The sequence below is a fragment of the Fomitopsis serialis genome, assembly GCF_022376445.1.
Source record: "Fomitopsis serialis strain Sig1Antser10 chromosome Unknown B0H18scaffold_9, whole genome shotgun sequence".
Classification (NCBI taxonomy): Eukaryota; Fungi; Basidiomycota; class Agaricomycetes; order Polyporales; family Fomitopsidaceae; genus Fomitopsis; species Fomitopsis serialis.
The window spans coordinates 364,750-379,914 of NW_025954969.1; the positions used below are offsets into that span (position 1 = coordinate 364,750).

Consider the following 15,165-nt stretch of genomic DNA (forward strand, 5'->3'; position numbering starts at 1 on the left):
CGCAGAATCTCCGAACGTGTGGACGGCAATGTCGTCTCATTTGGTATTTTCCCTGCAGACTCAGGCGGCTCCGACGGCTGTGTGTCCAGCAGGGCCTCCCCCGAGGTGATATGCCCCTCACTACCGCTCCGAGGGGCCGAACGGGTGTAGTCCAATGCTGGCATACTGCTCTCCGCGCTTTCTTGGAACCCTGTATGTGAGAATTGCGCTTCATGTTCCGAGACCTTGGCGCACTGATCATCTGTCTGCTGCATATCGACCGTCAATGCTGGCAGCAGAGCATGGGCGTATCTCTCCACGAAGACTGCTGCATCAGGCTACCGCTGCTTGTGTAGACGGCCGATATGACTCGTTGGCATGGACTGGACAACGTATTGTCGTCCCAGACCCTGGAAAACGAGCGGCTGGGTCCTCGAGGCAGACTTCTCCTGCTCTGCGGCGACTTCAATCCCGGCATCTGACATTTCACGGGGCTTCCTCGAGGCAAAAAAATTTCCTCAAGCACAAGACCTTGCAACAGCAAATGCGGTCTCTCCTGACTGTCTTCCGGGAATACCTATCCTGTCATTCGGCGCCCTGGCAGGCAATACAGGTTCCATATGCGCATGTACACGACGCACCGTATAGCCTTGCTTAAGCTCCTATCTGGCTGGTGTATTTGGGCTGAGGCATTGCCAGGCACCTCAGACGTGCCCAGACTTTTTTTGCAGACACAAAACCAGCCACCGGCATGTCATGGTATCCCAACCATAACTTGGCGAAGCTCAAATCCACATGAGTCGCTTTCTCCGCTCATCCAAATTCTGATGAGTCTTGTTTAGGCTGTACACACTAGTCAATTACAACCACACTATCGATGGAGACATCGGCACGATTTGGTCCGGTGACCCACTCGACAGTTGGAATCAGGTCTCGTGGAAGTTGTCTGCATGGACGGAGACGACGCCTTACGTCAAAATAGGGTGCGCACCTCTGATAGGCGTAAGTGCGGTGGTAGGATCCTGGGCCAATGCACAAGAGAAGTACGCGGCTAGCTTCTCGCCTCTTCCGTCTTGAATGTGACCGCAAATGACATGTCTGTTCACAGGTAATGACACCCCAACATGTCAACGCATGCGAATACGAGAAAATCGGGTCCGTCTTCCGGACATCGGTCCTGCGCGTCAGAGAGGGTGCCACGGCTTCCAGGTAACAGTATGGTTACTTCCAGGACCAATACACATAATTATCGTACGTCTCAGCAACGTACTGATGCTAGTTCTTCAGCGGCGATCACTATGTGACATGTATCGGTCCGATGAGCCCCTACATGCGCTCAAGCGATGATTTTCGGAAGACGGTCCTTAGAGAAAATTTAAGACACTCAAATGACCTCGGAGGCTCCGCCGATGATTACGGAGACCGCCTAATATTCGCCATGGGTCTTGAAGCCGGTCCTTCTGGGCGAAACTCGTCTCCCTTACCCTGCGCGTTTCCAGAGTCATCAAGTCCCAAGTGTGTCGACGAGGCCTGGAATTCGACGGCCATTTCCAGTCAAGTGGAGACGCACGGGTGTGCATTGGCACAAGAGCCCCCGACTCTGAAGAAATTGCCGCAGTATATTAATTGTACATGCGAAGTTGGCGTCCTGGGTCTGGTTCAACCGGACCGGGTTTCCGTATCGATATCCCGGACGCTAGTCGTAGGCTCCTGAACTCATCTCCAACTCATGTATGGAGTCCCCGACGGAGAGTAGGGGGATTCTAGCGCGACTCAAGGACCTGGGCGATCTACGGACCACGGGAGGGCCGGGCCGGCGTGCACGCCTCCACTGAAGCAGGTCTGAAGGACCTCGGTCAGCTTGCTCGCGTCACGAAGCGAGCTTCCCTGTGGAAGCGCACTCCATAATCGAGCGAGGTTGCATGCAATCGTCGACTCATCCGCGGGGGACCCTGTGATGCGCAGGCTCGTGCAGGCGTATCCGCAGCATCACATCTTAACGGCTCACTGTTCGGATCGCATGGAGAAATGTGAAGCACGGACACTGTAAAGTGTAACCTCCGGAAGGACGTCCATTCAATGCTGCCCATTCAGTGCGCATCGCCGTCGCTACCACGCCAACTTACCGAGCTCACGTACACCGGTCGCTTCGTCTTCTCCGGATCTTGCGACTCGCTCGTATTCCCGTACCACGTCCTGCCCTCCCCGTACGGGCATGACCTTGCTACTCTGCGCCACGCGCCCGCCGAACCTGGCAGGCCGTTCGTGCGCGCAAAGCGCCCCGCACCCCGGACCGGACCGCCGTGCGCCCCTGCGCATCTGGATCCCGCGCAATCTGCCCTGTGCCGCATCTGCACGCCGATCTTGCGTTGGCACAACGGTCTGGGCGCGGCGGGTCCGCGCCGCCGCGTTCGATCGCAACGTCATGCGCTGCCCCGTTCGCTCGTCCAAGACGACTTCGCGTTCTCGTGCCGCGAACGTCGAACCCCAGCGCATCGACCGCGTGTCTGTGTGGCCTGGACCATGGACGCGTCCTTCTGCGCGGACGCGTGGCGGGGTCGCGTACGGCAGCACGGGCTCGGAAGCAGACGCGGAGCACGCAGAAGCGGGCTCGACGGGGCCAGTGTGGCGTCATAGTGCCGCCAAACCAGCACACAGTTTGCGCAGATAGAACAGCATCCTGCAATGGGTCACAATTGGAACCACTGCGCCCGATCACGGTTCCGCTTCGTGACTCATGCCAGTGGCCCGCGGCCGGTTCGAGCGAGCGAGTTCGCCGCCTCCGCGTCCTCGATAGCTGCTACTGCCCCGCCCCACCTTGACAGAATGGCGCTGTGCGCGTGCCCGCGCCAGTGTGGGTGCACCCCGGACGCACCCTCTGAGTCATTGTTGAAGCTAAGCTGAAGTGTATTGCGGTACTTAGGCCTTAGGTTTGGGTGTGCAGGGCGGGGCTTGGAGGAGTAGGTTCCCCGTCGGGCCGGTGTGGCTCGTTCAGCCTGGGCAACGCTACTGACTTACTTACTGCAGTCTGCAACCAGCCGGACGACGAACACCAGCCGTTGGCTTGCGCGCCCACTCGGGAGGAGGCAGCAGTCGGGCACTCGCACCCGGATCCTGCGCCAGGAACGGATAACGCCTGTCGGGGAACCATCGCGGTGTGGCTGCACTCAGAGGCAAAAGGGTTCGGCGAGATAGCCTGCGGAGATGGCCCATCCGAGCAGGAACGCTCCGAACCGTGCGCCAGCCATCACGCCGTCAGCGCCAGCACAGGGCCCTCCCACCGTCCACCGTCTAATTGGAAGCGTCCGATGGAACGCGTCCAAACTCAAGCTCGTCGGAATTTGAGCTCTGACGGGAATCTAGGGGACGCCGTACCGTATTGGGTACCGTAACTCACAGATGGATCGCGCCCAAGGCGGCTACTGGCTTCTTAGCACGGCCAAGTGGCGGTCACCGGTTGCGTGGTCTCCAGCAGATCAGTGAGCCGGCGAGGCTGTCTCTCACACAAGGCTGAACCTTCGTGGCAGGCGCCCCGCAGAGTCGTTGCAATCCAGATGACATCCATATTCATGTAAAGTGTAGTATACGACAACAGATATGCGAATAGATATGTTCGATGCGGACATGGCGATACAGATACAGGGTGGGTCGCGCCAATCGCGGGCCCTCCACGCAGCACGCTTTCGGGGCCGGGGACGAAGGCCAGGGATATGTCAGTAGAGCGGGTGTGAGCAATGTCAGATAGTGCGGGGAGTGGCATGCGCGTGCTGGGGGGACTGCGGTGGCGACGACGCGGGGGATCGTCTAATGGTAATCATCATCTGTGGTATCCAAATCATCACGCTCATCAAGGTCCGGTGCAGTCCAGCCAGTCACCGGCGGCGGCGGCGACCTATTGGCCGCCGACCATGACTTTCATGACCATGCGGCCCTCGTCGTCGCGGCCGCGCGCCATGAGCTCGAACGCCTTCGCCGCGTCCGCGAGCGGGAACCGGTGCGAGATGATCTTCTCGATGTTCGGCAGCTTGCCCGCAGCGAGGAGCGCGAGCGCGGTCGGGTACGTGTTCGCGTACCGGAACGAGCCCAGGACGTCGACTTCACGCGTCGCCGCGGCGGAGAGCGGCAGCATCACGTTCCGCGCGCCCATCCCGACGAGCATCACCTTCCCGCCGGTGACTGCGGCCTGAGTGACGGGGCAAGGCGTAAGTCACAAGCGCGGAGCGAGACAAGGCGAGAAACATACGTGGATGGACATCTGGATGCACGGCTCTGCGCCGGTGCACTCGAAAACGACGTCGAACCCGTCCGGCTGGTCAAAGTTGCTGAGCGCGGCGCTGATGTTCTCCTTCGCCCGCCGGAGCTGGTCCTCCGTCGTCTTCGCCTTGTCGGTGACGGGCAGGCAATGCACCTCCTGTGCAAACCCGTTCGCCTTCGCAAAGTCGAGGCGCGCCTGGTTGATGTCGATCGCGACGACCTTGTGCGCGCCGTACGATCGCGCGAGCGCGCAGGCGAGGAGACCGATCGCGCCGACGCCGAAGACGAGGACGGACGCGGGCCGCTCGGGGGTGAGGTCCGCGCGGCGCGAGGCGTGCAGGAGGACGGAGAGCGGCTCGGCGAGCGCGGCCTGCTCGAACGTGCAGTTGTCCGGTAGTCTGCGAACGGACGGACACGCGCATCAGTACCATCACGTGACACGCGTACTGACAGGGCAGGGGCACGATGCGGACGCGGGGTCGGAGGAGGCGACTTACGGGTGGAGGACGTGCGCGGGGTGGTTCATGCGGTCCTGGAGGGTGCCGTCGGAATGCGGGAATGTTTTTGCGCTGCTGCAGAAGCGCATGTTCTTGCAGAGGTTGTAGCGGCCCCTCTGGCAGTAGCTGCAGTTGTTGCACATGATGCCGGCCTCAATGGCTACGCGCTGGCCGGGGACGAGGTGCTTGACGCCGGGGCCGACCGCGGTGACAATGCCTGCGGCCTCGTGGCCGAGGACGAGCGGCTGTTGGACGACGAAGTCGCCGTTACGGCCGTGGGTGTAGTAGTGGACTGGGGGCGGGCAGAAAAATAGGTCAGCGGAGGGATTGCGGTGGGAATGCGGGGAGGTGCTCACGGTCGGATCCACAGAGGCCTGTGGCGACTACGGCGACCTGGGCGTGGCCCTGCTGTGGGGGCCAGACGGTGCGCTCCTCGAGGCGGAGGTCCTTCGCGCCGTGGAGGACGGCGGCGTGCTGGGAGGGGAGTGCGACGGGAGACATGGCGGGCTGCGGTGGGGAGGTGGGTGGGCGGCGGCGGGGGGCTGGTTTGCGGTGGAGAAGACGTCGCGTCGGCTTTATAGCCCTGGAGTCGGGAGAGTCTCGTGAGGAGCGTGTTCTGAGCTGGACCGCTGCGTTGACCCGGACCGGTCCTCCGCGCCTCTGCTGATCGACACCCGCTTACCTAAGCCCAGACCCTGCCTTCCATCCTGGGCCGGCACGTTGCTGCCCTCTTCTCCGCACCAGCCTCCGTCCCCGCGCGTCTCCGTGGGCCCTCTGCGAGAATTCCCCTATCGCGGCCCTGGCCATTGGCCGCCCTGCGGCCGGTCAGCTGCCCGGCCACCGAACACAGACTGGTGTGCGTCGAGTGCGCGGTGCGCGGCCGGTGCATTTGTGGCAGGGACGGCCTTGGCTGGTCCGGAAGTCGGCACCGGATCCCGATCCGGGGAAATAGCCGGTCTGGGGTAGCTGTGGCGGGCCCAGCCGACGACGCCACCCGACTCCCGGCCATCCTCCTCCCTCGCCCTCCTCTGCGAGATTTATACGCCTCTGTGCACGAGATGCTCGCCGTGAACTGCCCCAGCCATGGACCCGACCCCCGCCCTCCCCGCGCCTGACCTCTTCTCGCTCGCAGGCCAGAATGTGCTCATCACAGGCGCCTCCCGCGGTGCGTCCTCCTCCTCGCCCTCCTCGCGTGCCCCAGCCGTAATAACGTCCTCTTATCGCAGGTATCGGCGCCGCCTGTGCCGTCGCCCTCGCAGAGGCTGGCGCCGACATCTGCCTCGTCGTCCGCCCCGCCACCGCGCACGCGAACCACGCCACCGCCGACGCGGTCGCCGCGCTCGGGCGCGCCGTCAAGACCGTCGAATGCGACCTCGAGGACCTCGACGCGGTCAGGCAGATCTTCCCCAAGGCGCTCGAGGCCATGGGCGGCGACATCCACGTCCTCGTCAACTGTGCAGGCATCCAGCGGAGATCCCCGGCCGTCCAGTTTCCCGAAAGTGACTGGGACGATGTGCGTCTGCGTCTCCCCTGTCATCTCTCGAGTTCCGTCTTCCCCCTCCGCGTCCCTCTCCCGCTCTTAGCCTCCGCGGCCGTCGCGCGTCTCCCTCGTACCTTTTACGCGTACGACCGCGGAGAACGCGTCTTCGCGCCCTGTACGCACGTCGGCCCCGGAGCCGCACCTTCGCGCCTCATCCCTGCGCACGCGCTTCTCGTGCGCAAACGGCGTCACCGTCTGATCTCTATCGCTATCTGGACCACCCTATCCCCACATACGACACCCAAGCTTTAGCGTTCGTGTGTCCTCGGGGCGCGCGAGGGAAGGGTGCGAGCGAGTTCCCGACGCCCCCATAGGCTGGTCCCTCCGAGCCGGCAGAGCGGTACCCCGCCGCCCTCGTAACGTGTATCTGCAGCTCGGGCTTGCCTCTTGATTTTTGCGTCCTCTGACCCTTGCGCCATTCACGGCATGGTGTGGTATCTGCAGCTAGCGGCTCGCGGTGTGCGGAGTCACGCTAGCTCGGACGCACGCGTGGGATGGGCTTGGGATGCGGGGTTTCCCCATCGGACCCCAGCTCCCCATCGTTCGCGGGTGCTTCTTTTTGCGTTTTCTATGCAGCTGATGGGATGGCAGTGGGAACCGCGCAGGGACATGTGAGCATGCGCGCGTGCGGCGTGCCTCGTACATACCGCGACACCGCGCGTCGACAGCACTAGTGGTCATCCTACCACCTGTACTGGCTTTCGCATCTTCTCCGCTGCGCAGGATCCCGCGCCCCCATCTGCTCGGCGTCGCGAAAGCCCGACGGGCCCGCGCGCTCGTTTTGGTGGCTCGATCACTCTGCTATTAGTGTGAGCGCCCGTGCGCATGCCCTCTCGCTTTCCCGCTCGTCGCAGCCTATCGCGTCTTCTCTATCTGTCTCTGCGTCGCTCGTCTGCTTGCGCTCCGTAGCGATCGTCTCGCCATTCACTCCGGCCGCGGTCCCCTACACGCATCGAGCGTCGAGCATCGGGCCCTCAGTCGCTCTCCGGAACGAGCGTCCTGGCGGCGCGCGTCATCTGCCGTACACACGTCGTGCGCACCTCTCGATGGTGGATGATGTGCCCTTCTCCCGATCGCCCACGACAGGACGCGCGAGCCCTGGCCTGTGGCGATGACATCGCGCGGTGAAACAGGTGGACAGACAACTCTACCTGAGCGCGGTGACGGCATCCGTCGTGTGGTGGACCCTGCCAGTGCGCCGCGGTCCGTGCTTCGCCCGTCTCCCGTCTTCTGCTGCCGGTCGTTCGCCGGGCTTCGTGATTTTCGGGGGCTTCTGCGGCGTGCGTCCGCCTTCTGCGCTTCCTGTCCGCCGGGCCCCGATCGCCTGTCTGGTGTGTATGGGTCTCTGCGGCGCGCGGCCGGGCGGGACGTCGTGGCGTTGTTGGTCGGTGGCGGCGGATCGTGATCGCGGATCGCGCACGACGGCCCATCGCCGGACGCCGCGGACGTCGTGCAGCCCGTCCCGCCGGCACCGGCGAGTCTCAGACAGCCTCAGCCTGGCGACTTCTAGTTCTGGCGGCCTGCGTTCGTTGGAGCCCGAGCCGTCCCACTGCCCTTCGACGCCTTCGACTTCGACTGCGGCTTCGACTTCGGGGTGGTAGGTAGCGGGCCTCGGCCCGTCGCTGCTCCTGCGCTTCGGACGATCCCCGGGGTTATGCAGCCGTCCACTCGACGTACAGGGATGCAGCGAATGGTAGCACGGCTTCGGCCCCCTGCGACGGGCTGGGCCAGTCTGTGTTCTCTCTGTGAGATGGGCGTTCGACGTGCGGCCTGGAGCGTGACGTCACGCGTCTGTACGCTTCCGTGCCGTGCGCGGTCGACGTTGGGTGTGCGGTGCGGATCGTCGCGCCTGGATGTGGTCGTGGTGGGCAGCGTTGGCTGGTGAATGGGGGGCCGGGCACGGCTCTGCGTTGAATGGCGGCTTCGCCTCCCTGTACGTCGTCCTTGGAAGTGCAGAAGTCGGCGAGCCGTGCGGGGGCGTTCGCTGACGTGACATCCGGATGGGCTGCGGCCCTGCTCAGAGCGCTGAGTAGTGCGTCTGTGCAGCATCCGGGGAAAGTGGTCTACACGGCGTGCGCTACGCCACACGGACTCGTCCAAGCCCGAGCGTTTGAGTGTGTGGCGCACAAACCAACTGCTTGGCCGGCCTGTAGTGTTTTCACATTTGATGTCCGACTTTGACGCGACTTCCTATTCTTGACTATACACCCATTTTCATCTCCGGACCGTTTGCGAGCGCCGTTTTCCAAGTCAGAGATTAACCACCTCTCTGTATGCACCCAGGTCCTGAACGTCAACCTCAAGTCTGTCTGGCTGCTGTCACAGGCTGCCGGGCAACACATGGTGGCCCGGCGGCGCGGCAAGGTCATCAATTTCTGCTCGCTGCTCACGTTCCAGGTGCGTGCGCGCCTCTCTCACGTATTCAGGGCCCCACACGCACTGATGCGCGCCCATGTTGTCCATCTCGTTGTGTCGTTCGCGCGTCCGCCGCCGTTTGCTGACGTCGCGTCGTCGCGCTGCAGGGAGGCTTCACGGTGCCGGCGTACGCCGCGGCGAAGGGCGCGCTCGGCCAGCTCACCAAGGCGCTGAGCAACGAGTGGAGCAAGGACAACGTGCAGGTGAACGGGATCTGCCCCGGATACATCGCGACCGAGATGTGAGTGCGCTCTCTACTGGCTGCATTCCTGGCTCGTGCGCCTCTCTGCTCTTCTGTTCGTGCCGTGTGGGCGTTCTGGGCGTTCATTCGCGCCTGGGGTGGCGGTTTGGGCTTTCTTGGCGATGAATGGGTCGGGCCCGGACGTTCGAGGCAGCGTTGGACGCACGGACGGATCGATGCGTGCTGATGATGCTCCACCTCTCTTCAGAGCCCCGCGGATGCCGCAGGGCTTCGACGGTGCGGTGCGGTTCTCCGTAATGAACTCGCGCAGCGCGGTATTCATTCAGACATGATGCGCGTGCGCCATACGGGGGATCGATCCGTATGTGCTCTGACGTTTCTTCTCGCGGCCACTGCGGTGGTTCGTCGAGAACCGGCAGTCATAGGACGCGCCCTCGTCAGCAGCCCAATATAGAGCCGCAGTGATCCAATGTCGGTACGCGGCCGACAGGCCTGACTGGCATTGATGTCTTCTATGCTCCACCATATACGGAGTGTGACCGTGATGCGCCGCCGCTCACTGCAATTGTCGCGTTCGTCATTGGCCTGTTCTAGCGTGAAGCTTCGCCGCAATTTTGCTTGTTGATGCGGTCGTGCTCCCCGCTTGCGCCTCGCACCCTTGATGTTCCTCCATTCCAGACTAAACCGCACATCCGCATGCGAACGTACGCGGGTCCTGCGGTATTATGCGTGCGTCATTGCGCTTTGCCGTGCTCTCTCCCGTTCGCGGAGCAATCGCTTTCTGCTGATCAAGCCTTGCCAAGCGGGGATCATCGCAGCGATGCGCGCTACGCAGGAGGGGCACGCATGGTGCGGCTGTCACGGGGAGGCTCCCGCCGCAAACTGCCTACCACACACCGGCTGTCGCACCGAGCATCCAGCGTCGCGCTCCGCGTATGATAGCATCTTGCGGTTCCTGCGTAGTACCTGGAAAGGCGCGCGCGCCGTCGCTACACCGAGCTTCTTCGCACCGTCCGTTCTGATTCTCTGATACATACATGGTCCCGTGGGCGCGCCCCATCTCCTTGATTCATTCTTCGTCTCGCGTAATCGTCGCCCGCTAGCGGCCGTCCCAGCTGACCCCCGTCTCCGCAATTTGCGCCCAAACAGGAACGAGAAGCTCCTCCAGGACCCCGTGCGCCTCCGCCAGATCTCAGACCGCATCCCCGCGGGTCGGTGGGGCGAGCCGAGGGACTTTGCCGGCCCTGTGGTGTTCCTCGCGAGCAGGGCGAGCCAGTACGTGTGCGGCGAGCTGCTCGTGGTCGACGGGGTGCGTGCTCTCACGCTCTCGCTGCTCGACGTGTTGTGGCTGATGCTTTCGGCACGAAGGGGTGGATGGGCCGGTAGTGTGCCTTGCCGGGACCGACTTTCTGGAAGGAATAAGGAATGTACACCAATGCCTGTATTGTCTCGCGGCAGTCATTTCAGTCGATGCCAATGGAATCCCTCGATTTTGAATCCCCTGCCCGCTGCATCGCTTTTGCTGCTGCGAAATGCAGATCGCGCCTGCCCGCAAGCCTGCCAGTGCCAGTGGGCAGACGGGCGCTCCGTCGCCACGTGCAGGGCACTCCGGAGTTCGGTGCCGACACGCCGTGCGCCCGGGTCACCGGGTCAGATCACGGTGTACGCCGGGAATTAAATTTTCGATCAGACCTGGGCCTGCCAGATCCCGGTCCAGGCGCCCGATGCGCTGCCAATCTGGATCGCGGGTCGCGCGGGCCGGGCCCCGTCGCCCCTCGACGCACCTCCGATGGGCCGGAGAACCGAACAAGCACTGGGAGGGTGCCGTGGGTGTGCTGTTGGCGGCTGGGATGTTGGGATGGGAGAGTGCGGGCATGCGCTCGCTATCTCGGAGGCGGGTGCGGGTGGTCGCCCACGGGAGAGCTTGTTTGACGTCGTTCTGTTCTCCGGAACTTGGCAACGGCGGAGGGTTGTACGTGTTAAGGGGCGTGTGTGGGATTCCGTGCGAGCGAACTTGGCGGCGTGTTGTGCGCGCGGTTGCACTGAGAACAAGTTACGCATGCGCACCGGCCTGCAGGTGAGCCGACGACGACCTGCGGACCGCGTCGCACTGTCCGAGTTCCTGACAAGAGGGCCAGTGGTCGCGGACCGAGAGGAAACGATCTGGCTATCTCCGCGCAGATTGAAAGTGGGAACCGAGATGTGCGCAGAAGCCCCCGTCATGGACTAGCGTTCGAAACGTGTGTACGTGCGGCCCGACGGCGAGCGGGCGTATGATGCAACGCTCTGCATCCCATTTAGCGGAGAAACTTCCACCCCTGCGATTTCGGGATCAGCAGGCTTTTGGCTGTACGGCATCGTGCTATGATCCTGCAGCCTGGGCTGCGCCACTTTGTCAACTCACACAGCAGAGGAACACGGGGATCCCTGGCCCGCATCCGACGCCGGCCGTACACAGCAGATCAGCTACGCACCTGGGCGTGCGCACGAGAATCATACGATTCCCCCTATGCCACGAGGGGCGATCTTCCGATGGATTGCTGGAAGGCGAAGTGCGTTTGCTGTATCCGACTCGGACAGCCCCTCCATAATGACGAGTCTTCTGAACGTGGGCCGCAACGATGCGACGGCGGTGCCAAACGCAGGTAAGATGCGAACCAGCAGATAAGGGCCGAGACACGCACATATCCATGGCACCCCTGGCAAAAGCCGTAATAATGCGCTTCTAGTGCTTCATCAATGCTGGGCGAAGGTAACACGCAGCCTGTGGGCTGTGGCGGCCGGAGTCGTCCCAGGAAAGTCGCCATGAACATCAGCGTAGACGTACAATTGACCTAACATCCGCATATGGGCTTCGCAGGGACATCGCGCGAGCCATTGGCTTGGCCTTGGGCTGTTCATAGTAGTCCTCCGTAGGTCAACGAACTGCTCATACCTACTCTTCCAATCCTCCCCCGTGGTCCCTATTCCCCGTGTCACGCAGCAATTGATAACTTGGCGCACAAGTTGTGGTACGAGAGGACGATAACGCGGACAGCCGCAGGATCACTGGGCGACCGGCACGGACGGTCCTAGCATCTATCAGCCTGCGTTCTCCCGTCCACACCCCCGTGCGCTGCATTCATTCTGACTAGCGAACACACCGCGAGACAGAGAGGGAAGAGCGTAGGACGCACCGTAGATCACCCATATACGGCTGCGTACCTACCCCGCAATCGAAGGCGAAGGCGCGGAGCACGTCCCTTCCGAGCTAGCTTGCACGGGCACGTTGATACGAACTCGAGTTTGACCGGCGACCTGTCGGCGATATCCCACCTTAGCGGAGACTTCCGCTCGCTGTCTATCGCGTCTTTATCTCCGGAAGGGACGAAGGAGGTTGTCGTGTCGAGAGGTGACAGGCCTGCGAATCCATGACGCACCACAGAGCTATCACCCAGTAAGTAGGTACTGTACCTGCCTTGCAGAGTCCAACCGGTCGCGCAGAAGTCGGACAACTTCGATCACCGTCGGAGCCCCGAAAGCGCTTCTGTCCTCTATCTTCAAACCATAACATGCAGAACATTGACCTCGACTGCGGTACGGGTGCCGTCAGACAAGGTAAAAAAAAGATAACTTCGTGTTCTGACCGGGACAGCGAAGGCGCCGCTGAGTTGCTGAGCAGATCATTGGCTGGACGTCGCACGAGCGATGCGTCAGAGTGCCGGTATTCCGCTGGGCCGAGGCTGAGCTGGGCGTAGGAAGTCCTACATACAGTCCAGCGATTGAAGGCCACGAGGGCGACAAGAGGGGTGATAACGAGGAGGGTGGCTTCTGGACAGAGCTGATTGTAGTCTCTGTTCACGACGCAGACTAGGATTCGGGTGTTCTAAGGACAGCACATCCGAGAATCGTCCACTGGCAGTCTGCGGTCAGCACAATTGGACGTCACGTGGCCGTAACTTGAAGGGTTTCAGAATCCTCTGCTGCCAAAGGCCCTGTGAGAATGTCAGGCCGACCGGGACGGCACCGTACTGAGAAGACATGCTGTACTTTGTTTTCACGCACAGGTGGAATTGATAAGGCCACCAGCTCTCCTTCACGTATCGGATGTACGCCATCCTTCATGATTAATTGATTGGTGAAGCTTCGCCACCGCGCGTCGGCGTAAAAGGTGGTACCCCGCAGAACACGGCAATTCGCGCGAACGGAAGCAATATGCATGGAACTCTGCAAATGGGCGCATCAGCTTGACATGTTCCATACCATTCCAACCAATTGAGCTAATGCAAGAACCGGTACGAGAGTCGTGCTTCGGACGTGCGCGTGAGGCTGCACGTTGCTAGAAAGGCGGCATCGGCGATATTGTGCGCAATTGATTCATGTTGCGCGATCAAAGGTAGACGGCGTATTTCCTAGGACAGCAAGGATAAATGCTGGAAACGGATTAGCATAGCAAAGTAGAGGCGAGTTGCAGATACTGTAGTACCAACTAGAACCTTGACCCCAAAGGCTGCACCCCCAGCTCCCACGAACAACAGCGGAGATGCTCGGATTTGTACCCATGTCCATGGGTGCATCTAGACCGCACTATGCCTCAGTCAATGTAATCAACGATATCAGCCTCGGAAGCTAGAAGTCGGGACACAGGCAAAGAAAGCAACCGGCCGCCCCTAGTACGGAACCTACCAGATACTCAAGCTCAGCAGCTTCGCGAAAACCGCCAGCTTCCGAGAACGCATGTTCAATTGCCGCGGGGTCTGGCCTGACTCAGCATTCATTGCGCAAGCGCAGATCCTATGCTTGGAATACTCCGTAAGGCACACGCAGCTCGACATGTGAGGAAGTTGGGCCGCTCTCGGAGAGATGATAATCAGTACACTTCAGCGCTAGGGTCGGGGTAGCTTCCGCCATATCGCTACTGCAATGGCGACATAGACTCGAGGATCTCTTCGGGAGGAGCTTGCGCCCCATCTCGTCGTCTTTCTCGGTGTCAGTCGGGGACTCGGACGACACAGACCGTCCCCGCCATTTTTGCACCTTCTTGAGCAAATCTTCGATGTCGTCTGGGGTCTGACAGCGAGCCAAGGCAGCCCGGAACTTGTTGAACCAAGGTCTCCGGCCGCTATAAAGAGGTTAATCGTTAGAATACCTCGGACATAAAGCAAGAAGCCACGTCGAACGCACCACTGGTGATCGATGAAATGCCTTACATGCGTCTGTATTGTCTGCATGGTAGCAGTACCCGGATGTTCTCTGCATATATCAATGTACTCGCGCGAAATAGAGACCGGATCAGGGATAGTGTTCGCAAAGAGACTGCGAGCGGAGGTGTTGCTTAGCTTCTACTATGCCCTCACCTCCGAGCACGACACTCACCAAGGATTGCCAAGAAGAGTTTCCCCCACCATAACACCATCCGCGCCGGTATATGCGCGGTTCTTCTCCACGTCCTCCCATGTTCGAACGTTTCCGTTGCTCACTACCGGCACCGACAGTGCTTCCTTGAGCAGCTTCACTTGTTCGAGATCTGCCGCACCCTGTCGGCGCCGCCTCGCAGATACGTCCGCGCGTGGAGGGCGATCCACGAGGCCCCGGCATGCTCGAGCCGCTGAGCAAGATGCATGGTCGCGGAGGCAGGTTGGCAGAGACGCAACTTCGCGGACACGGGTACAGTAAGCGAGTTGGACATGGTTGATACTGGGACACAATGAGGCAATCATGGTAATACACACACGAGAGGCGGGCGTACCGATGCCCTCAATGAGGGGCCAGTCTTTCTGCCCGAGGAGATAGGCTCCGTAGTGCGCGTCGCGCGCCGCTTCCTGAGGGCATCCGAGATTTAGATCTACTCAGCTTCGTCTGTGTTCGTCTCCCACAAGATTTGCGCTGGATAAGGCAAGAAACACACCTATCGCATCACAACGTGTCTGTAATTTCCGGGCGGCCTGCATGACCATTTCAGGGTCGTTCCCGCAGAGCTGTACTACGACCGGCTGGTCTTCGGGTTCGCCGAGGCCGCGCAGATGAAAGTCCAAATAGTCCCTATCGTTCAGGATCTTCTCCGGCAAGAGCATTTGTGTGTATACCAGGCTTGTCTTGTACCGCCGAACGAGCAAGCGAAATGGCAGATCACTTTGATTAACCATGGGCGCGGCGATGTTAGACAGGGCGTTGACTACTGCTTCCCCAAACATGCGGAGCGATGCATGCGATCAAGAAGACGAATGCTGGTGTAGTTGTGAAATGCGATCTGTGACCGAGTTGGAGAGGGAACGTATGGCAAGGTTCTCGAATTGTAC

At 61.2% G+C, this 15,165-nt stretch overlaps 5 protein-coding genes across 5 annotated transcripts; 2 read left to right on the forward strand and 3 right to left on the reverse strand.

Annotated features, from left to right (window-relative positions):
- The first annotated feature begins 783 nt into the window (after nucleotides 1-783).
- On the forward strand, nucleotides 784-1,764 carry B0H18DRAFT_673350 (uncharacterized protein). Its single transcript, XM_048039098.1, has 3 exons — nucleotides 784-1,022; nucleotides 1,088-1,188; nucleotides 1,267-1,764. The coding sequence occupies exons 1-3, from the start codon at nucleotides 930-932 to the stop codon at nucleotides 1,691-1,693; spliced, it is 621 nt and encodes a 206-aa protein (XP_047897608.1). The 5' UTR covers nucleotides 784-929; the 3' UTR covers nucleotides 1,694-1,764.
- A 1,703-nt stretch (nucleotides 1,765-3,467) lies between these two features.
- B0H18DRAFT_984912 (GroES-like protein) lies at nucleotides 3,468-5,269 on the reverse strand. The gene is made up of 4 exons (XM_048044701.1): nucleotides 5,087-5,269; nucleotides 4,731-5,022; nucleotides 4,223-4,631; nucleotides 3,468-4,162 (listed from the first exon to the last, which is right to left on the reverse strand). The coding sequence occupies exons 1-4, from the start codon at nucleotides 5,229-5,231 to the stop codon at nucleotides 3,872-3,874; spliced, it is 1,137 nt and encodes a 378-aa protein (XP_047897609.1). The 5' UTR covers nucleotides 5,232-5,269; the 3' UTR covers nucleotides 3,468-3,871.
- B0H18DRAFT_984914 (uncharacterized protein) lies at nucleotides 5,255-5,897 on the reverse strand. Its single transcript, XM_048044702.1, has one exon. The coding sequence runs from the start codon at nucleotides 5,737-5,739 to the stop codon at nucleotides 5,413-5,415; it is 327 nt and encodes a 108-aa protein (XP_047897610.1). The 5' UTR covers nucleotides 5,740-5,897; the 3' UTR covers nucleotides 5,255-5,412.
- Nucleotides 5,814-10,273, forward strand: B0H18DRAFT_952125 (uncharacterized protein; the record flags this gene model as incomplete). The annotated part of the gene is made up of 12 exons (XM_048042078.1): nucleotides 5,814-5,895; nucleotides 5,957-6,243; nucleotides 6,847-6,881; nucleotides 7,412-7,550; nucleotides 7,781-7,867; nucleotides 8,554-8,667; nucleotides 8,793-8,926; nucleotides 9,135-9,201; nucleotides 9,566-9,616; nucleotides 9,681-9,898; nucleotides 10,037-10,196; nucleotides 10,256-10,273. The coding sequence occupies 12 exons, from the start codon at nucleotides 5,814-5,816 to the stop codon at nucleotides 10,271-10,273; spliced, it is 1,392 nt and encodes a 463-aa protein (XP_047897611.1).
- Nucleotides 10,274-13,660: 3,387 nt separating this feature from the next.
- B0H18DRAFT_952126 (uncharacterized protein) lies at nucleotides 13,661-15,060 on the reverse strand (the record flags this gene model as incomplete). The annotated part of the gene is made up of 6 exons (XM_048042079.1): nucleotides 13,661-13,988; nucleotides 14,051-14,182; nucleotides 14,243-14,367; nucleotides 14,403-14,563; nucleotides 14,616-14,711; nucleotides 14,775-15,060. The coding sequence occupies 6 exons, from the start codon at nucleotides 15,058-15,060 to the stop codon at nucleotides 13,661-13,663; spliced, it is 1,128 nt and encodes a 375-aa protein (XP_047897612.1).
- Nucleotides 15,061-15,165: the final 105 nt, after the last annotated feature.